Genomic DNA, 21,988 nt, shown 5'->3' with positions numbered 1-21,988 from the left:
TGTTAACTATAGTGAACTGATAAACTAATAAATACTGGGTTACACTTTGTTGCAGTGTAATTATACATTTAAGTACTGAGGAATATTAAGTAACTACATGTGCTTACTATAGGGTTAGGATTGGGGTTTGGTTTTAGTTTTTACTACAGTAAACTGTAATGTATTGTAGTATAATATACCCTATAGTTGTAGAAAACTTAGTACGGTATTGGATAATTTATATTACTATAGTTATATTACCACAGCAACTATAAAATTACCACAACAAATTACTTTACTATAATATGGTTTTAAAACCATATTATCTAATGTTTCTGCCATTAAAGGTAAGACATAACAAAAACTATGAAATTCTGCAATTAATTTTTCACCTAAAAGACTTGCTGATATGAATTTGTAAAAAACAAAACAAGCATATTTGGATTGCTCTTAGCCATCTGTACTCCACTCTATATAAAAATACATACACAGAAAATTTTCTTTAGAAATTAAAAGTATTTTATTTGTAGTTTTACATTACAAAAAATTAAGCACGTTCATGCACAGTAATAATCAGACATCCACAAACACGCACCCATTCAAAAAGCACAACCTTAATTATCTAAAGCATAATCTGTCATAAACCAAGTTTAATGTTTACAATGCTTTTAGAAAATAAACATTACATGAAACAAGCACATTACTAGATGCTGGAGCATTTTATATCACTAAAAGAAAAGAAAAAAACCTGAGAGGATAAAGGGTTCACATAATGCTCTAATGTAATTACATCAGCGAAACCCTATCCTAGTCAGAAGAGATGTCATGTTGACTTTGATTAAAGTTTTATAAGAATCGCCAGTCACATATTGTTGAACACTTTAGAAACCCCAAAATATACTATGAACTTTAATCAATAGCATTGAATTTATTTAGTTTTACATTAGGTAAACCTTTAACAATAAGGTTTTCCAGATCAACATGTTGAAAACCCTACAAAAATAGAGATATGCCCACACTTTTACATTTTTATTCTTGCCATATATTTTTGGTGTGAGGAGAGTAATTTTAAATAAATGTGTAATCTCCTCGAAAGAAAAAAAACAAAACAAAAACCCTCAAACTTACAGGTTGAGTAACCTTTATCATTTACACAGAAGCTTGCAACTTGTAGACTAAGGCAGTCCACGGGAACAATGAAAATACTGTACTTACAAAAGGTATACACATCATGGTTACACTAAGATTTAAAAACACTATTACTGAAAATAACAGTCAAAAGAAAACATTCCTTTTTTACGTCTTTATGAATTGTACAAGGTAGGCTCTAAACACAAACACATTATTATATTTTAGCTTTGAATGGACCAGATGATACTTCACAATATAACTTTGTAACTGAATAGACAAATGTCTGGCATTTTCCTTCAAAGTATCTTAGGCAGATTAAATCAACAGATGTATTCAAATAGATACTTTAATTATTAAAGACACTCACACAAATCATGTCTGACTACAAAACAGGATTTGAAAGAGAAAAAAAAAAAAGCTCCTACACAAACACAAAAGGGAATGCTTTATTCACAAGTATTGTGCCTAAATATGCATCGAAAGTTCAACCACGGCCTGAAACAGCCATATAATTGGAGTGCTGAAGGTAATTCCACTCAAGACTCATGTTACTTCTGCAGAACTGATCAAGAAACCTATATCTTGATATTCAGTGACTGATAACATACTCTTGCAGGTACGACTGAGTAAGGCTGCGGAGTTCCTCTAAAGCATAGTCCTCTGGCATGGGTAGACGTCCAATGTGTGGAGCAAGCTGGCAAAGAGGGATGTGTCGGGGATCTGGGGTGCCTTCACCACCCTGCTGGAGACTCAAAACCACTCGCAGGATGTTAGCCACACGTTTGGCCATCTCTATAAGGCAAATTTATATCCAAAGTTACAATTCTACAGTAATTGTATGGATTCATATTGTTAATTCATATTGGTTTTCTAGCCGGTCCCATAATCTAACAAAGAAAATGGTTGAAATTAAAGGGTTAGTTCACCCAAAAATGAAAATAATGTAATTTATTACTCACCCTCATACCGTTCCACACCCGTAAAACCTTCGTTAATCTTCGGAACACAAATTAAGATATTTTTGTTGAAATCCGATGGCCTGCATAGCCAGCAATGACATTTCCTCTCTCAAGATCCATTAATGTACTAAAAACATATTTAAATCAGTTCATGTGAGTACAGTGGTTCAATATTAATATTATAAAGCGACGAGAATATTTTTGGTAAAAAAAAAAAAAAAAAAAAAACCATGACATATAGTGATGGCCGATTTCAAAACACTGCTTCATGAAGCTTCGGAGCGTTATGAATCAGCGTGTCGAATCAGCGGTTCGGAGCGTCAAAGTCACGTGATTTCAGTAGTTTGGCGGTTTGACACGCGATCCGAATCATGATTCGACACGCTGATTCATAACGCTAAGTCGTTATTTTGTTTTTTTGGCACACCAAAAATATTCTCGTTGCTTTATAATATTAATATTAAAAGCACTGTACTCACATGAACTGATTTAAATATGTTTTTAGTACATTAATGGATCTGTCATTGCTGGCTATGCAGGCCTCACTGAGCCATCGGATTTCAACAAAAATATCTTAATTTGTGTTCCGAAGATGAACGAAGGTCTTACAGGTGTGGAACAGCATGAGGGTGAGTAATAATTGACATTATTTTCATTTTTGGGTGAACTATCCCTTTAACTTTAACTTTTCAGCAACATTATTAGAGTATAAATGACAAAACACAGGAAAAGAATTTCAGACCTGATTGGGCAAGTCGGTCTTTAGCTTTGGAGCAGGGGAGGAGCTCTATTCTCCCACAGAGAGACGTCACCTCTGTATGCAGTCGCTCCAGCTCATAACCTGGGCTTTCCGTCTATAGACGGAAGTAGAAGACTATCACATTAGTGGTTTCTTAAATTTTTATTCTAGTAGAGCTACATACTTTCCTGAAGCAGCAGGTTACCTGTTGGATGTCCTGCAAAGTCTGGATGACATGGATGTAATCAAGGTAGACCCGTCCAGATGTGTCCCAGCTCTGAATCTGAACACTGCGCTCTGGCACTGCCAACCCCTCCAGGAATTCCAGTAGGTACTTATGATTATCGTTAATTATGCAGTCTGAAGGGAAAAAAAGACAAGATGATAACATTAGGCTGGTTTTCATGACAGGCATATAGAACTTTTACAGAAAGTTCTATACAGAAAATAAGTTAACTGAAATACACTGGCCATAAATTCCAAAAAGTTTATAGTCTAATTTTCGTTACCTGGGGGACCAAATTTACATCCAAATGGCATTTAAATTTAAACAAGCCAAACCAAATATTAGCTAAAAACTGCTTAAATAATTTTCAGACCACCAGTTTCAGACTTGCTCAAATTATGGGTAAATAGGTCATTTCTTTATTTTACTTTAAGTCTGTATTGCAAAAGATTGAGTTGATAAAAAGGTTTACAGTGCATTTTCACAGTTTTTTTTGTCTCTTCAGTGTGCGACATGGCAAAAAATAAACGTGGCAAATCTACTTTTGAGATGGTCACACTAGACTTTGAACATGCAATTTTTTTCAGACACTGCAACAGTCATGATATGCAGCATCTTTTTTAAAAACAAATTCAACAAATCTAATATGTAAAAATATACAACCTACTCCACTTTCCTGCAACAAGCTTTGAAACCTGCAGCTTCGAAGTTTCTGGGCTCACGTCATGACGTACTAATCTTGTATTGGTCACACTTCTTCACGTAATGGGAATTCGTAGGTGAGTTCACCAAACTCGAATTTTGAAATGTAGCGAAATGCCAAATTTTTTCGCGTGAGTCTGTGTACATGAACAGAAGTCAAAAGGACGAAAAGTGTACTGCGACCGCCCCTTTACAGTGCTACTTACGTGTACAGTCAATGTGAATACTTGTGGAAATGGCAGCAAAAATTAACATGCGCTGTTTATGTTGCTGCACACATGAAACGCATTTGAGACATAAAAAGTATGTTTGTGTGTGTTTTTGGCTTATTCAAACCTGAGGCCAGGTGCTGGATGACCAGCCGATGACAGTGATTCCAGTGGCCAGCCTTGTAAAGGTGCAAGGCTTCACAATGTTTATCTCCCTCTCTGCAGGCACGGATGGCCTTGGCTTGATGGATCCACTGGATGGGGATCAGCAACTTTTCCGTAAGAAATTGCTCCTTCTCCATTGACTCTTCTGTCTCCTCAAGGGGGCAGTGCAAGTTGAGCATCTCCCGCACTGCACTCTCTCTACGTCTGTACAGTTACATAAAATAGGAATCATCTCATGTATGGTCACTCAACTCATCCTGTATAAAACCCATCACAAACTAAATGAGTACTCAGAACAGAGCAGTCATTTACCCAGAGTCAGGTATGTGCAGCAGCACAAAGATAGCCATCTCCCATAATCCTGCGCTCTCCAGCTGGGCAGCGTAGCTGGTGTGCAGCAAGCCCTGGCAAGAGGTGGACAGGTGATTGTAGTTAAGAGCCTGCAACACGTTCCACAGGTGCCAGCACAGCCGGTAGTCCAGATGATCAGCAGTTACTGTGCTGGGATCAAGTAGCTGTTGTAGGCTGTAGTGCCTAAAGAGGGGGGAAATAGTATAAGAGCAAAATCAGCCTGCATACATAGACAGCCTATGGACATCATCTTCAAAGGAAAATCCAGGAATCAATGAGGACGTGATTACAAACCTGTCACTGTAAAGTTTAAGTAGGTGGAAGCAGATGTCATAGAGTGACTTTTTGGATTCTGTCTCGTCCATCTCTTCATCCAAACCCAACAATTCGAGTTCATCTACATAGGGAGGTAAAGGAGGGCAAGCATACCTTTTCATTTCCTCTGAACCCTGAAACACATACAAATACAGTTAATACAGCATTTTAAAATATATAATTTATTCACAGTCTTGAAGGGTTAGTTCACCCAAAAAAAAAAAAAAAAAAAGCGCCATAATTTACTCATCCTCATGTAATTTCAAACCAATAAGACTTTCGTTCGTCTTTGAAACACAAACGAAGATATTTTAAATAAAATTAGAGATTTCTGTCCCGCCACTGACAGCCTATGCAGCTACCACTTTGATGCTTCAAAAAGTTAAAGAAGAGATAGTAAAACTAATCCATACAAATCAAGTGGTTGAGTCCAAATTTTCTGAAAGGACACAATCACTTTATATGATGAACAGATTGAATTTAGGATTTTATTCACATATATACACACACACACACACACACACACACACACACACACCCCAAGCTAACATTCTTCCGTTTACCATATCTGAAGTGTGTGTTGATGAATGTTTATATGTGAATAAAAGCCTAAATTAAACCTATTCATTATATAAAGCGATTGTGTCTTTTCAGAAAATTTGGACTAAACCGCTCAATTCATATGGATTACTTTTACAATCTCTTTATGAACTTTTTAAAGCGTCAAAGTGGTAGTTGCGTAGACTGTCAATGGATGGACAGAAATCACTCAGATTTCATTAAATTATCTTCATTTGTGTTTTAAAGAACAAGTTTTATGGGTTTGGAATTACATGAGGGTGAGTAAATGACAATTTTCATTTTTGGGTGAACTAGGCCTATCCCTTTAACTTCATTACACAGTTGATCAAGAATCAGTGGCATCTCTTAACAGGAAAGAGCTAAAACATTGTCTTTAAACAAGCTATGGTCTTGTTGTGACAAGTTGCCATTTAAAGTAATTCTATTGGAAATAAAACAACTTCTTCGAAAACACTTATTTTAAAGTTTCTATTAAAGAGTTCTGGGGAAAAAAAAAAAAAAAATTCTATCAGTTTCCACAAAAGTATTTAGCAGCACAGCTGATTTAAACATTAGCTGTTTCCATCCACAATTTTTTCTTTGAAATTTGGGATAAAAAAAAAAAAATTAAAAAAAAAAAAAAAAACAACGTGTGCATGATTGCGTTCCCAAACACCAGGCTTTCCGCCTCCTAACACAGATAACATGACAGCGCTCTGAGGCACAAGTCATTTATGATGTACGAAAAGAGCCTTATTAGAGCATTATTAACAAAGGTTTTATCATGCAATTCACTTTTCCAATTTTGTGAACAAGTTAAATTTGCAGCTTTGGATGGAAACATAGCCAATGATAAGAATACGTTTCTTGAGCACCAAATCAGCATATTAAGATTCAGCTTTGACATCACAGGAATAAATTACATTAAAGTGCCCCTATTATGGATTTTTGAAAATTACCTTTCATGTAGTGTGTAACATAGCTCTAAGTGAATGAAAACATCCTGCAAAGTTTTAAATCTGAAAGTGCACCGTATATAAAAGTTATTGTCTCTCAAAAGAAAGAGTAAACTCGGAATCAATTAAACGAGTCGTTTGTAAAACAAATCCCAAGCCGCTTCGTTGTGACGTTACAACGAAACATTAACATATTGTCCGCCCACTTATTGCACACGCAGACGCCTGTCATTCAGTTACAGCAATTATAGCAATGGGCGTGCGGTGTGCGCAGTAGACCAAAAAGGATTGGGCCATCTGACCAATCAGAGCAGTGTAAGCTCACGGAAAGGAGGGGTTTAGAGAGACTGATTCTTTGAACTGCTTCAAACGAATTGTTAACGAGGTGAAATTAATTGAGGTGAAATTAAATGTATATTATGAGAGTGTTTAAGTGTTTTTTGACCTTGCATGCATGTAAACCTGTTGTAGGAGACTCCCAAAACAATATTAGGAATCTTTAAAAAGGCATAATAGGGGCACTTTAATATACATTTAAATATAAACCAGCTTTTTAAAATGGTTATAACATTTTATAATATTACTGTATTTGTGATCAAATAAATGCAGCCTTGTTAAGCATAAGAGAATCCTGCTGAAAAAAAATCCTGTCGACCACAAACTTTTGAAAGGTAGTGTAATTATGAAATGGTATACTTGTGTCAAAGATAAACTAAAATAGCTTCTAAAAATTTAGTGAGATGTGAGGTACCTGAAATGCAGATTCATATTTGGCAAGAGCATCAGCTACAGATGCAGTGGGAGGCAGCATGTACCAGAGATGAACAGCAACACACCGCTTCCAGTCAAGCTCGGAGCACACGTTTATACAGTAGTCTGTTGACTGCCACACCTTCATTAAAAAAAAATAAAATAAAATTACAAATTAGCAATATTTACTTTTCCTGCACTATATATTGAGATATGAAGAAATACAGGAATGTTTACCAAATGACTTTATTTGGTACTTCTGATTCATTAGCTGCTTTACGTAAATAACTAGAAGAATAAAGTGCTGTAAATGGTAGAACTATTTGTGCTATAAATCAGTGTGTTTATAATTACGTCAATACACTCACTGGCCACTTTATTAGGTTCACCTGTTTAACTACCCGTTAACGCAAATATCTAATAAGCCAATCACTTGGTAACTCACTGCATTTAAGGCATGTAGACATGGTCAAGACGATCTGCTGAAGTTCAAACTGAGCATCAGAATGGGGAAGAAAGGTGATTTAAGTGACTTTGAACATGGCATGATTGTTGGTGCCAGATGGGCTGGACTGAGCATTTCAGAAACTGCTGATCTACTGGGATTTTCACACACAACCATCTCTAGGATTTACAGAGAATGGTCAAAAAAAAAAAAAAAAGAAAAAAGAAAAGAAAATATCCAGTGAATGGCAATTCTGACAAATGGGCTACATCAGCAGAAGACCATACCGGTGCCACTCCTGTCAGCTAAGAACAGGAAACGGAGGCTACAATTCACACGGGTTTACCAAAATTGGACAAAATAAGATTGGAAAAAATGTTGCTTGGTCTGATAATTATCAATTTCTGCTGCAACATTCAGATGGAAAGGTCAGAATTTGGCATAAACAACATGAAAGCATGGATCCATCCTGCTCTTGTATCAACGATTCAGGCTGGTGGTGTAATAGTGTGGGGGATATTTTCTCTCAGGGGATATATTCCCTCAGTTCCAATTTAAGCATTGTTTAAACAACACAGCCTACCTAAATATTGTTGCTGACCATGTCAATCCCTTTATGACCACAGTGTATCCATCTTCTGATGGCTACTTCCAGCAGGATAACATGCCATGTCACAAAGCTCAAATCATCTCAAACTATCTCAAACTGGTTTCATGAACATGACAATAAGTTAACTTTATTAAATTGAGATCTGGTAATTGTGGAGCCCATTTGAGTAGAGATCATTTGGGATGCGGTGGAACGGGAGATTCACATCATGGATGAGCAGCCAACAAATATGCAGCAACTGCGTGATGCTACCATGTCAATATAGACCAAAATCCCTGAGGAATGTTTCCAGCACCTATGACACAAAAAATTAAGGCAGTTCTGAAGACAAAAAGGGCGTCCAAGGTGTACCTAATAAAGTGGCCAGTGAGTGTACATTAAAATAATATCGTAAAAAAAAACTAACTAAATTTAACAAAGCAGATGACACAAGAAGCCTCACACATTGAATTTACAAATGGTCGAGACTGCTTTTATTTTATTTACGTACTGGTTTGCCTGCAAGCAAAGCAAAGATTCGCAGCCTCTCCTCCTCTATGAAGGAGTCTGTCTGCATCCTGTTCCAGTCACTGAGCTGCAGAGCCAATAGATCTCTACAAAACTGAGAGCCCACAGCCTGAGACAACATCAGTGAAAGGCGATGGTCCCCTATACACACACACACACACACACACACACAGCCTTTATTAGAACCACTAATGCTGCTTGTACAGCATGCAACTTGACAGCATCCAGAAAAAATATTGTGCACACTCACCACTCTTCTGGGACAGTTTGCAGGCCTTGCTTAAGCAGTGACCGGTAAGGTAACTGAATACAGCCTCAGCATGGTTGCGCTGAAGGGCCCGGCCCACCTCCTCCTCAATGCACTCAGCCGAGCTCTCAGAGAGCCAGTGTGAGAAGCTCCTCCGCCTCTCAAGCTGCTGCTGGTAGTCTGAGTATTGCTCAGTCTCCACATCTCGGTCACCCAGACGACCCCACAGAGCAGCACACAAAGTCCAAACTTGCCGCCAATGGGCCAGGCCAACTAATGTGGAAGATCAAATTGATTTAATATGCAATATGCATTTTTTTTTATTATTTTAATCATAAAGTTATTTAATATCCAATAAGAAATTTATACAAACATACTACTGTTCAAAAGGCTTTTTGAAGATTTCCTATGCTTAAAGGTGCATTTATTTGATCAAAAACCTCAGTAAAAACTGTAATACAGTGAATATGTATCTTAATTTATTCCTGAGATGGGAAAGCTAAACTTTTTCCAGCAGCAATTATTCCAGTCTTCAGTGTCACATGATCTTTCACAAATCAATTTGCTCAAGAAACATTTCTTATTATCATCAATGTTGAAAACAGTTGCGCTGCTTAATATTTGTGGAAACCAATTTTTTTTTCCTTCAGAATCCTTTAATGAATAGAAAATTCAAAAGAACAGGATTTATATGAAATGGAAATCTTTCAATTAATCAATTAAATTGATTAAAACCTCACTAAGCCCAAATTTTTTATTTAGATTCATAAAACCTTAGTAAAAACTTCATACCATCCCCTCCTGTATCTTTGTTGACCTCCACAATCCATTCTGCATAACCATGCAGAGCATCCACTCCTCTCTCTGGCTGAATAAAAGGACAGGGGTCCTCTGTGTTGATTGTGCTGTGCTTTAGACTGATCTCCAGTGGCCTGTGGTAAAGAGCAAGGCTCTCAGCTGACTGCTTGGGCTCCAGGCCGACCACCTGCTCCATATGCACTTTAAACAGACTTTCAGTGATCCTGGGGTGATGCAACAATGGAAAAATTACTTTGAGAAAAGTTCTATCGCACTTTAGATAAATTTTATTTGCGCTGACAAGCTATGAAGAAGCTAAACTTACGGTTTGCTCTTGGTTGGTTTGGGTAAGAAACCAAAACCCATGCTCTCTGCTGCCTGTTCCTTCATTGTTTCTGTGACACTAACTTGATCTCCACAGTGCACCAGTGTCCAGTTGGGACCCCAGCCCACTCTGAAAGACCGCCCTCTGAACAGAGCCGCGTCCATCAGTAAACGGCCTTTCCCTAAAGTTACAGAGCTCTCCAGAGGTACTGGCCCACCTAGCCTACGGGCCCCAATGGTCCGAAGCGTAGGTTCTGGAGGAGGGGCCGGCAACAGGAAGGATGGACCCAATGATGGCCATGGGGCTTCAGATGCTAGTGACTTGCTAATCTTCTGAGGTATTCCACCAAAAGGAGCCTCTGGGAACTGGGAAAAAAGCCCTCCACCTGAGGTGAACTTTGTTTGTAACAGGGCTCCAACTGTAATAGAAAAGCCATAATATCAGACGTTTAAAGAAGTGTACTTCCTACAAGTACCCTACATATCAAACTTTTTTTTTTTTTTTTTGGAAAGAAGTTTCTTATGCACACCAATGCTGCATTTGTTTGATTAAAATACAGTAAAAACTAATATAGTGAAATATTATCATGATTTCTACAAAAAAATATTAAATAGGAACTGTGTTCAACATTGATAAGAACCATTAATAATAATTGAGAACCAATAATATTTGATAAGAGTGCACCAAATCAGCATATTAGAATAATTTCTGAAGGATCATTTGAACCTGAAGACGTAATGGCTGCTAAAAATTCAGCTTTTCCCGGCACAATTATAAATTAAATTTTAAAATATATTAATAGAAAACAGTTCATTTAAAATTGTAATATTTCACAACATTACTGTTTTTACTGCATTTTAATCAAATGCAGCATTAGTGAGCATAAGTGATTTCATTTAAAAACATTAAAAAACTATTAATTATTCCAAAACCTTTGACCAGTAGTGTATGTAAACTGCATTTAATGAATTAGAGTGGCATACTTGATAGCCGACCAGCTCCAGAAAGCAAAACTTTGGGGGAAGCCACATCTTGTATGAGCTTTGAAGAAACATGCTCTTGAAACAAGTCACATTCATCATCCTCTGCAAAGAGAGATGCCTTCATAATCTGTGTGGAACACAAATCAATGTTACTAAAATGACAGAATGCGACATATTTGCAATCAATGACTCAACTACACATACGCTACCTGTAAGGTATGAGGGTTGATGCCCATTGAGGAAGCAATCTGGCTGGATGCGGACATGGGCTCATGCTCGGCAGGAGTCTCAGATCTCAGCTTGTGCTCCTCCAAAGAAGTTCTCTCTCCATCCTCCTCTCCCAAAACACTGTCTGCTGGGTGCTCTTGAGTAATGTCAGCCATGTCACTGTCCAACTCCGACACACGGCTGAGCAGCTCAAGTACTGCAGTACTCTACACATATGCACACAAAGAGTTCAAGTCAAGTCTTTGTTCTTGATCCGAGTTCAGAGTACAGTTCTGAAACATCTTTAAACTGATGCCGACACCCCGTAAACTTTACATCAATTTTTACCAAATAATTTGGCAGGCAGAGGATGTAGTTGCTGCCTAAATCAAATGCTATGAAAGCATTATGTACCCATTAAATGTCCTGACACAAACATTTTATCTTCATTGTACTTTTATTTGTCAATGAAATACATGACAAAATCAAAACAAATTCACACACTTTCTTTCATACATTTTCTCAACTGCTATACTTCAAAATAAAACATTCTGAAAGCTCACAAGCTCATCTGTAGAAAATCTCAGATCAGACACACTTTTAATCATTGCATGTAATGTTACTCAAATCACCTGTTAAAAATAAATCTCAAATATATCTGGTCAAGCAAATTCTTTGCTCGGGTATTACAAATATCATAACATACAAATATACTTTATATTATGGCAAAGATAAAAGAAACCAAGTATAATTAAATACACTAATAATAATAATAATAATAATAGGCTGCATCATATTCCACTCAAAACAATCAGAATCACCCTTTTTGATTTTTAAAAGTAAAACTTTCATTTAAGCATGTAACAATTTTTCACTGAAAATGACAGATCTAGTCTTTACACTCAAAGCACCTGCTAAATGCAGCTGCTAAGGAAAAGAGTCAGCTTTACCAACTATAAATATTAGATAAAAGGCAACTCCCTTTGTTATATGAACTTGCTTTGTAAACTTATAATATTTAAAATGTGTGCACAGCATTTCAATATCCTCAGATGTCTTTGCATCACATCTGAAAAGCATTTGAACCACTAAAACTGTTTGCTCTCTCCCCGCTGCTAGTGTAGGTCTGGACTGTGGGGGGCACAGCAGGTATGAGTGAACTTGAGTGGCCCCCGGAGACCAATGTGTGTCAGACTCAGTGCGTTCCTCAGTCTACCTGAGCCTGTGGCGCCATCTGCTGCTGGGTCAGTGGAAGCTGTGGGATCCCAGGAGGAACCCCTGTCTTCAGCTTCTTCAGGTCCAGCTTGGCCGGGGGGACTTCCTCTTCTTCATCAGAATCCTGCAGGCCATACTTTGAGAAGTGGGCCACCTGTAGAGGAGATTTCAGTTACATTCTCAATTTATTATACATAACAGATAACTGTAATACAGGACCGGTCAGAAAATAAAATGATGCGAAGTGGAGCACTTTGTGTAGGTGCTCATACCTCAAAGACCCAGGAGCCAGTTTCGGGTCGGTACTCCAAGAAGCGGGCGCCTTGTTTGCGCGAGGCTGCCTCGAGACGGCCCTCGTAGTTCATCTCAGTCAGCCTCTCTAGACTCTTGATCTGACAGCACGTTGTCTTGTCATTGGGCCACACACCATCTAGAGTCACTTCAGCACGTCTGCGTGATACAGGAAACATAGTTATGTTGAACTAATAGGGAAAAGCGCTGTTTCAGCAGCAGAGACTTAAGTGATTAAGAATGCGAAACCGATCCATGCAGATTCAGGTCTTGATGCTCATTTTTTTCCCCAAGGAGCACATGAAACATTTTCATCACCCTCCAAAATTTATCAAATAATGTCTTTTTTCTTTTAATAAACAGGATACTAAAAGACATTTACATTCAAAAATGTTTTTTTTAGTTGAATACCAAAAGTACACTAGGCTTTTAATTATTGCTGCTTCAAATTGTATTTAATAATTATGTAATTATTTATAGGCCTGCATATGAAAATCTATTGGCATAAATGCAGTTTTCATTGAAAAACTGCATTTCATCGCAACAGCGACATGTTTTTACTTTGAAACACGCAGCGCTGATATTTATTTAATAAAATCATAGCCTTTTGAAGTTTAATAAATTACAATTAGGCTGTATTCATGATTCCTGTTTCTCCATTCCCAAATTTAAGACCACTTAATAATTAAGAAGTTTTTTCTGCCATTTAAGACTTGACATTAAATTTCATAAAACAAATTTGATTTAAACAATATTAAACATTTTTTAACAGAATTTTTACCTTTTTAAATCCCACAGGGACTTTTAAGTTACACACATTTAAGTTACACTGCACTTAAAATATGACTTAAAGGGTTAGTTCACCCAAAAATGAAAATTCTGTCATTTATTACTCATGCTCATGGCGTTCCAGACCCGTAAGACCTTCGTTAATCTTCAGAACGCAAATTGAGATATTTTTGTTTAAATCCGATGGCTCCAAGAGGCCTACATAGGGAGCACTGACATTTCCTCATGCGAGTACAGTGGTTCAATATTAATATTATAAAGCGACGAGAATATTTTTGGTGTGCCAAAAAAAACAAAACGAATTATTTAGTGATGGCCGATTTCAAAACACTGCTTCAGGAAGCTTCGGAGCATAATGAATCAGCGTGTCGAATCTGCAGTTCGGAGCGCCAAAGTCACGTGATTTCAGCAGTTTGGCGGATTGACACGCGATCCGAATCATGATTCGACACGCTGATTCATTACGCTCCGAATCTTCCTGAAGCAGTGTTTTGAAATCGGCCATCACTAAATAAGTCGTTATTTTGTTTTTTTTGGCGCACCAAAAATATTCTCGTCGCTTTATAATATTAATATTGAACCACTGTACTCACATGAATTGATTTAAATATGTTTTTAGTACATTAATGGATCTTGAGAGAGGAAATGTCATTGCTCTCTATGTAGGCCTCACGGAGCCATCGGATTTAAACAAAAATATCTTAATTTGTGTTCCGAAGATCAACGAAGGTCTTACGGGTGTAAAACGGCACAAGGGTGAGTAATTAATGACAGAATTTTCATTTTTGGGTGAACCCTTTAAGAAAATAATAAATGATCACATGACTGATTTATTATTATTACTATTATTATTTAAATCTGATTTGATATTGTAATTTGTGACATTGTGATAGAACTTCTGGATTGTAATGGAGTGCTGTAACTATGTAACAACATCCTGCCCAGGGACTACAGATGCAAATTAGCTGTTTAGCTAACTTTGGCACAGCATGTGTGTTGTGCATGGTCCCTGTTAAATAAAATAAATAAACTAAACTAAACTCATGCAGCATGCTCCAAAATACAGTTTGAACATTCTCTTAAGTCACAAATAAGTGAAACAATTGCAATGTTGAGTCCTAAGATTACCTGTTTAGTCCCTCTCCAACAGGAGGCTTGTCTTTGTCATCAGGGTACACAATTATCTCCTTACGCCTGAAGTGCACAATCTCATCCAGGTTCATGTTGGTAAGATTCACCTCACCAGAGAAGAAAACTGACCCATAGCCTGCAAAAAAAACAAAACAAAACACATTATGTTACGCTCCACTGGTGGGTTACTTAGAATATCATTCGTTCTTTTGCATGGTGATGCTTCATGCGATAGTTTTACCTTTCCTGCCAACAGTGAAGTTCTCCACAATACACTCCCCATTTTCATTCAACATCTTTCCCAGCTCTTCCATGGATGGGATGGTGTAGTAGCCTACACGGCCAAGAACTATACCTGAAAGAGGTCAGAATAAGATAGCTTAGAATAAGATTTCTAGACCATCAAGCACAGTGTATGTTTTAAGGAAGGTCAACAGAGACAAGCGTACCAGCTGGGTGAGGAGGTTTCTGAGCCTCCAGCTCCTCATCTCTTTCCTCCTGAATGGAATCCTCAGCCAGAGAAATGTCCTCACTGCTGGCCTCAAAGCCATTGCGATGACTGCCAGTTCCCCGCATGTTGAACTCCGAGATGGTATCCTGTAGCAAGGGGCTTGGCTGGGCGTGTGGAATGGGTTTGGTGATCGGGTTGGTGTAGAACTTGGAGACCTCTAGGTCATCCTCCCCACTTCTCTCCACACTAACTTCTCTGGTCTCTCCTTCATCCATACTCAGACTGAAGTGTGACAGGAAAACAATTTTAAATTTGTGGTTGCATTTTTACTGACTGGAAAATATTACTTCACATTAAAAGGAACACTCCACTTTTTTTGAAAATAGGCTCATTTTCCAACTCCCCTAGAGTTAAATAGTTGAGTTTTACCGTAATAATCAAGGAACTTTGCTGTCGTACCATGGGTGCAGCAGGCGCAATGATATTGCGCAGTGTCTCTCACAAATGTCTCCATGGTTGCAAGGCACGCTCCCTGTGCAAGTAGGGGTCACAGGCGCTGCGTAATATCATTGCGCCTGCTGCACCCATGGTATGTCAGCAAATTTCCTTGATTATTACGCTGGAATGAGAGTATAGTTCCTAGCCATATCGGCCTAGAAAATCACAACTTTTCATTTTCCGTCTTAGTACACAATGTAACTACAGAAGAGTCAAGTTTTAAATAGGAAAAATATCAAAACTCTTTGGTCATTTTTGAGCGAGATGCTAACGGTCTAATCAGATTCAATGAACTATGCTAAAAGTGGTACCGCCAGACCCGGAGATTGGCTGAATGGATTCGAAAACGGTAAAACTCAGCTGTTTAACTCTAGGCGAGTTGGAAAATGAGCCTATTTTCAAAAAAAGTGGAGTGTTCCTTTAACGGTTAAGAACTAGTTTCAACTTACCTGAGCCCATTCTGTGGGTACTCTGAAGGGGAGGCCAAGTCATCAACCTCTCTGTTCCCAGAGTTATTATACAGACTGCTGTTATTCAGATTCTTCAACACAAGCTTCTTTATGCTCTTCCTAAAACAAAGAATGCATGCAGACAGGAACACAGTTAGTGCACTACATGTGCAATAAGTGTAGCTAGTTATGACGTCAAGCTCTTACCTAGGCATGAAAGCTCCATTGTTAAGAGAAGGTTCATCATCATCAAGTCCATCGAAGAGCTGAGATTTGGATGAGCCAGAGGAGGAGAGCGCTTTGGGACGCACACGGGTGGCAGGACGAGGGGTAAGTTTGTATTGAGTAGGGGTAGTCAGGGCTTTCTGGGCAGCTGGATTTGTGGGCTTGAGACGCTAATGAGAGAGAAGATATGTTAGCAGTGCATTTCTTGTTTTATTTAGGTTTTTGTTTTTTTTTGTTTTTCCATTTAGTAATAAGAAATGATTCTTTTATTTTATAGGCATATTGATATATATTCACAAATTTTGGCCAAATTGTGCAGCCCTACAAACAAGAACATGTAAAATGATTTTTTTTTTTTCCCCCTTTATAATCATTAAAATAATTTTTAATCTTAAAAATCACAAATCGCAATTAGATGTTTTCACCAAATTGTGCAGCCCCAACATCATGTGAGGACCATCTAAACTGTAAAAATCAAACCTCTTCCTTCTTTTTGGGGTCCGACAGTGGGTTTCTAAAGAGGGGTGAGTCTCCAAATGGAGAGTAGGCCAATGCGTTAATCTGCTGCTGGAGGACGGCCTGCTGAGCGGCTGCTGCACTGGGGTCAGTCAGAGCTGTGAACAAAACACGGTATACTAGTTATTTATTTTACAAAACCTGAAAGGAATCTACCTCACATTACTCAACATGATCTAAACCAGTTCTGGGAATAAAATCATTTATGAAGCATTTGCACTGACCCACAGGTTGTTGAGGAGCACCAAAATTCAGAGTGTTGGCTCCGGTGTTGAAGCCTCCAGTCCCGAAGGTGCCCACTGACCCCAGAGTGGAGCCCAGCTTGTTCTGGTTGTTTCCAAACAATGACGTCTGGCCAGTTCCTACAGCTAAAAAAAATAAAGATAAATACTTAGAAGGCATGTTTTAATTCACAGTAACAAATGACCAAAAAAAATAGCACCCTAAAACGTACCTCCTCCGAAGCCAGTTCCCAATCCTGTTCCCAGTCCTGTCGTAGCAGTTTTGTTCCCAAAAAGACCCCCACCTGTACCAGTTGCACCGAAACCTTCAAAAAATTAAAAACATCAGCATTAAATATCTAGATCAAATCTAGGTGTGCAGTGGTGAAATGATGCCCTATCACTTTCACAACCAAAATTTGATTGCAGCAAATACTGATCAGTATTAAGACTCACCAAAGGTTGAGGTGTTCGTGTTAGTCCCTAGAGTGAGTGTAGGCTTATTTGCAAACAGACCAGTGCCTGTGCCAAAGGAGGGTGCGCTAGTGGTGGTGGTGCCAAATCCAGCAGGTTTATTACCAAAAAGATTCTGTGAAATAAAGACAAAAGTTAATCATTCTGAGAAAAAAAAAAAAAAGAAAAAAAAAAGCAATAACTGTAACTTATATTTGAACATGGTGAAAAATGACTTTTGGAAAAAAAAAATAGAGTAAATACAAAAAAGAGCTAACTGTAGCCTCTTCTAAAATCACCTGTGTACCCACATTCCCAAAGCCGGTGTTAGTTGGACCGAAAATTCCTGTGCCAAAGCCTGTGGCGGTACTTGTGTTAGTGTTTCCAAAAAGTCCTCCAGCCTGAGAGGCAGCCGTGTTGCCAAACAGCCCCTGCTTAGAAATGAAATTACTGAATTAAACACTAGAATTAACCTGATTTTACATTAAGAAGATCAGTTTAATAAATCAGTGCAGACATTTAGTACACCTGCTGGAACTCACCATGCTGCTGGTATTGGGCTGGCCCATGGTATTGGTGTTGCCGAAGGAGAAAGTGTTGTTTTGGGTGGTAGTGGCTGAGCCGAATGGTTTGAAAAGACTGGAAGCTTGCTGCTGCGGCTGGCCAAACAAACTTCCTGTGGTTGTCCCAAATGCCCCAGTGCCTGTAATGCAAACAGTTAACACATATATTCAAGACACACACACAAAAAAAAAAAAAAAAAACAATTCTTAAGGTACAACCACTTACTCGTGCCAAATGAGGTCTTGGTCTGGCCGAAGTTGAAGCCAGTGTTTGGAGCTGATGAGCCAAAGAGTCCAGTACCAGTACTGGGAGTAGCTGCGGCTGTCGGTCCAAAGAGACCCCCTGTGCCAGCTGCCATGGGATTGGAAGGACCCTTCCTTCCAGCCTGGTAATCCTCAAACCTCAATTCCTTAGATGAAGGAAAGCAAGCTATAGATATTTTATCATGGTTCCAAATCCTCAAAACTCTAGACAACAGGCATGTTACACATTTTTGTTCATTGCAGACAATTTCTTATCAAAACACCTTACAAACAGTGCACTGTGATTGTGACAATTTCTTTAGTAGATCACCATGTACTTATACAACTATCATAAAGTGAGAATCCATCTTACCTCTAAGGATTTGTTCTCATATTCCTTCATTGCAGTGATGCACTGGTGTTTGGTGTTAATGCTGGTTGTCACACCACCTTTTACCATTGTGTCACTACCAGTTGGTGGCTGTTAAAAACAAACAAAAAATTTTGGTTAAATATCTTGTATGAAAAACAGGTAGCTCAATAAAGAGCATCCATGAAGAAAACAAAAAATATGTAAGTGTAATCATGTCTAAACCAACATTGAATTTGATTGTTGTGCCAGGGGGTGCAGCAGTGAAACTTGATGCCCCAAACAAAGAGCCTGACGTTCCTCCAAAAGGGTTGGATGTCGTGTTGGTTGTCCCAAACAATCCACCGCTACTAGTGCTGGTACCAAAAGCTGCAAAGCAATTAAAAATTTTTTTTATATATATTTAGGTCCATTGATTCAGAGCTATTCTTTTAATCCAAGACACGTCTACAACAAATCAAAACATTTTTCTATGCAGACTTTCTGCAGGAAACTTACTGCCAAAAGTGGCTGGTTTGTTGGCACCAAAGGCATTGCTCTGCTGGGAAAACAGTCCTCCACCTCCGGTGTTGGTGCTTCCAAAAAGGCTGTTTGATGTGCCACTAGTGGCACCAAACCCAAACCCAGTACTGGTGGAGGAGGTGACAGGCTGACTGAAAGTGCTCGAGCCAAAGAGACCACCTGAGGACAAACACAAATAATTCAAGACAAATGACACTATTGACCAAATACAATCTTCTTATGGGACCGCTCATCTTATGTGGTAGCACATCAGTGATTCTCATTAAGTCTTCCCTTCCAGACCATCCCAAATCAGTAATTCTCATACAAGTCTTCACAGCAAGTCACCACTTGACTCACAGCAAACTCACTTCTAAGATGACTCACTCAACAGCAAACACTTGTTTTGTTTTGTTTCATTACAGCTCAAATCACCACTCATCTATGTAATCACGCTCTATTTGGCAAAAGACTAACATTCAACGTAAATTATTCTTGTCTTCTCAACCTGCAGTGCTCAAATCAGTGAGAACAGGTCTTGTAACATGGCAATGAGTTCATGCAGGTTGGCTATGCATCCACACCGAATAAATGAACGCATAAATCTCAGATAAGTCTCAAATACAAGCAAGTACCCAATCAATAAAAAGTTATTTATATTTCAAAATCACTCAACTTAATTAAATCCTGAAGAGATTCATTCTTTGAGTAATTAAAAAATGGTTGAGAGATTCTGCACACATCTACAGCTACAGAAAACAGCATTACCAGGCTTGTTCTGGGTGGTCCCGAAAAGTCCTCCTGTGTTGTTTGTCGCACCAAACGCTGAAGATCCAAAGCCACCTGTTGCTCCAAAGCCAGTATCTGATGACATAGGAAGCACAAAATTCTTACTTTGTCTCTGTATAGTATTAATTCTTGGTTCTCTCATTATTCTACACATAAAGTACTTCAGCACACATATTAACTTACTTTGTTGCCCAAATGTTGATGAAGTCCCAAATGCTCCTGTCCCTCCCCCAAAGGGAGCACCAAAAGACTTGTTGAACATCTTGCACTGCTATAGAGCCTGCATATGTCTACACAAAAGAGAAGTGCTTTCAGTTCTAGAATAGCAAAATACACTTCAGCTGTTTTACTTACCATCAACCTATTCAAAATAACTGAATGTTTGTGTGTCCCAACATTGTTTTGTTCACTACCATGCTGAGTGTTGCAATAACCTTAGACTTTATTTCAGTCATCGTAATATTGGCAACAAAGTCATAGGAAATCAGTTTTTTCTATAAATATCTCTGACTGGTGTGGTGTACCTTGTTAACTGCTGGGAACGATTGCCTCTGGTCTTATAGGAAGACAGGCACTTTTTGTATTGCCTTACAAAAAAGTGTCACAGTACTACTGAATTAAGCTCAGCCTCATTTCATTTTTTTTTTTTTTTTTTTTTTTAGAAATCATGTTACACTTAACATGTATGCATCAATTATGATACATCTAGTTTAAGAATGTTCATTGTATTGCATTGACTTGTATGTTTTGCCCCCACAACTACAGAATTTCATATTTTTGGCCATTCAAATATCAGCATATTTTTGCACAGTTAAAATTAAACCAAAATAAAATTTAGGTGTTTTTATTATTATTATTATTATTATTACTACATGAGTGTGAACTCCATATTCTCACTATATAAGCAAGTAAGTCTGAATGATGTATCAAATGATACACAAAACCTAAAACAAATATGCAAACGTTACACTTTTTAATATAAAAATAGATTTTAAAAGAATTAGATTTACATAATATTACTTTTCATTTTCCCAACTTATTCTTTATATTTACCATCTTATCTTAATATTGAGAAAAAAAAAAAAAAAAGCAGCATATGCATTTATATATTTATTACAATTACACAACCACAAAGACTAACTGGACATGAATGCTGCCTTTGCATAGTGCAATCATACAAAAAAAAAAAAAAAAAAAAAAAAGAGCATTTACAAGAAATCTTACCGCACCAGAAAATAGATTAATAATCTGGTTAAGTAGACAAAAATATGAGAGCACACATATAAATTTTCCACATGTCACATATGATGTGCCGTGAAGAGACAGGTGACATGTTTCAGGTAACTTGCCATGTCTGTTATTGTTCATGTTAGATTGGACGTCTATTAGCAACGTTGGGCGCCAGAAATTTCATGTCCAAGTGGTTTTACGGCCTGTGAGAATGTGCTATTAGATTTTCTTTATGGTTTTGTGATTGATATAGCTGCCTCTCGCCAACACTTCATTACATAAATATTTTGGTATGTGCCGGATTAAACCTGAGCGAACCAGTCTGAACAAACAAGTGCGAACCAACGCAGCTAGGAGCGAAAAAAAGAGAAAGTTAGCCGTCATGTGCTTACATTAAAGTTTCTATTTCAAATACATTTCTTTAAAGCTTCAACGAGCTGCTATCAATCGATTTAAAATATAACATTTTCAAAAACATTTCGATGTATTTAATCCCCCATGCAGATATACAAATACCATACGCAAAGTTTCTACTTTCAAATTCACATGGCTCGCTACAAATGCTAACTTGCTAGCAATCGGGTTTACAACGCAATGTGTCTATCAAACAGATATAATCAGTCTTACCGTTTATTCAAACGTCCAGTGAAGAGTTCCCCGCTCGAAAGGCTCGATATTTATGGAAAACGTGAATCCGGTGTTGTCAGTTTTCAACATCAACTTGCTGACTTTCCGTCTCTCTGTTCAGTGTTGATGGAGGGAAACAACGTAGCTAGCTAACCGATAGCAATCCGCGTCATATTTAGACCTCAGACGTCATCACGCATCACGTGTTAATGTCCTTCGCTTCGGCTTTTTCTTGTGTAATATACGCACATAGCGGATGTT

The 21,988-nt window shown here is 38.0% G+C and overlaps 1 protein-coding gene across 4 annotated transcripts; it reads right to left on the bottom strand.

Moving 5' to 3' along the window:
- Nucleotides 1–475: 475 nt before the first annotated feature.
- Nucleotides 476–21,938, bottom strand: nup98 (nucleoporin 98 and 96 precursor). Of its 4 annotated transcripts, none has more exons than XM_051877024.1 (33): nt 21,728–21,938; nt 20,054–20,160; nt 19,850–19,945; nt 19,079–19,261; nt 18,810–18,949; nt 18,584–18,691; nt 18,194–18,377; nt 17,947–18,107; nt 17,704–17,838; nt 17,408–17,540; nt 17,185–17,277; nt 16,955–17,098; nt 16,695–16,828; nt 16,197–16,384; nt 15,990–16,109; nt 15,041–15,324; nt 14,833–14,946; nt 14,589–14,727; nt 12,653–12,830; nt 12,382–12,534; nt 11,168–11,392; nt 10,959–11,085; nt 9,976–10,393; nt 9,645–9,874; nt 8,856–9,125; nt 8,589–8,746; nt 7,045–7,185; nt 4,756–4,910; nt 4,423–4,644; nt 4,073–4,314; nt 3,014–3,168; nt 2,812–2,923; nt 476–1,902 (listed from the first exon to the last, which is right to left on the bottom strand). In XM_051877024.1, exons 2-33 carry the CDS (start codon nt 20,130–20,132, stop codon nt 1,700–1,702), a joined length of 5,424 nt encoding a protein of 1,807 aa, XP_051732984.1. In that variant the 5' UTR covers nt 20,133–20,160; nt 21,728–21,938; the 3' UTR covers nt 476–1,699. The 4 variants fall into 4 exon arrangements, with proteins under 4 accessions (XP_051732984.1, XP_051732986.1, XP_051732985.1 ...); XM_051877026.1 differs by having other exon boundaries at nt 17,716–17,838; XM_051877025.1 differs by having other exon boundaries at nt 17,704–17,835.
- Between the last annotated feature and the right edge of the window lie 50 nt (nt 21,939–21,988).

This window comes from Ctenopharyngodon idella, chromosome 21, assembly GCF_019924925.1.
Source record: "Ctenopharyngodon idella isolate HZGC_01 chromosome 21, HZGC01, whole genome shotgun sequence".
Classification (NCBI taxonomy): Eukaryota; Metazoa; Chordata; class Actinopteri; order Cypriniformes; family Xenocyprididae; genus Ctenopharyngodon; species Ctenopharyngodon idella.
The sequence above is the reverse complement of the archived record's forward strand: the minus strand, read 5'-3'. Positions and strand labels throughout refer to the sequence as shown.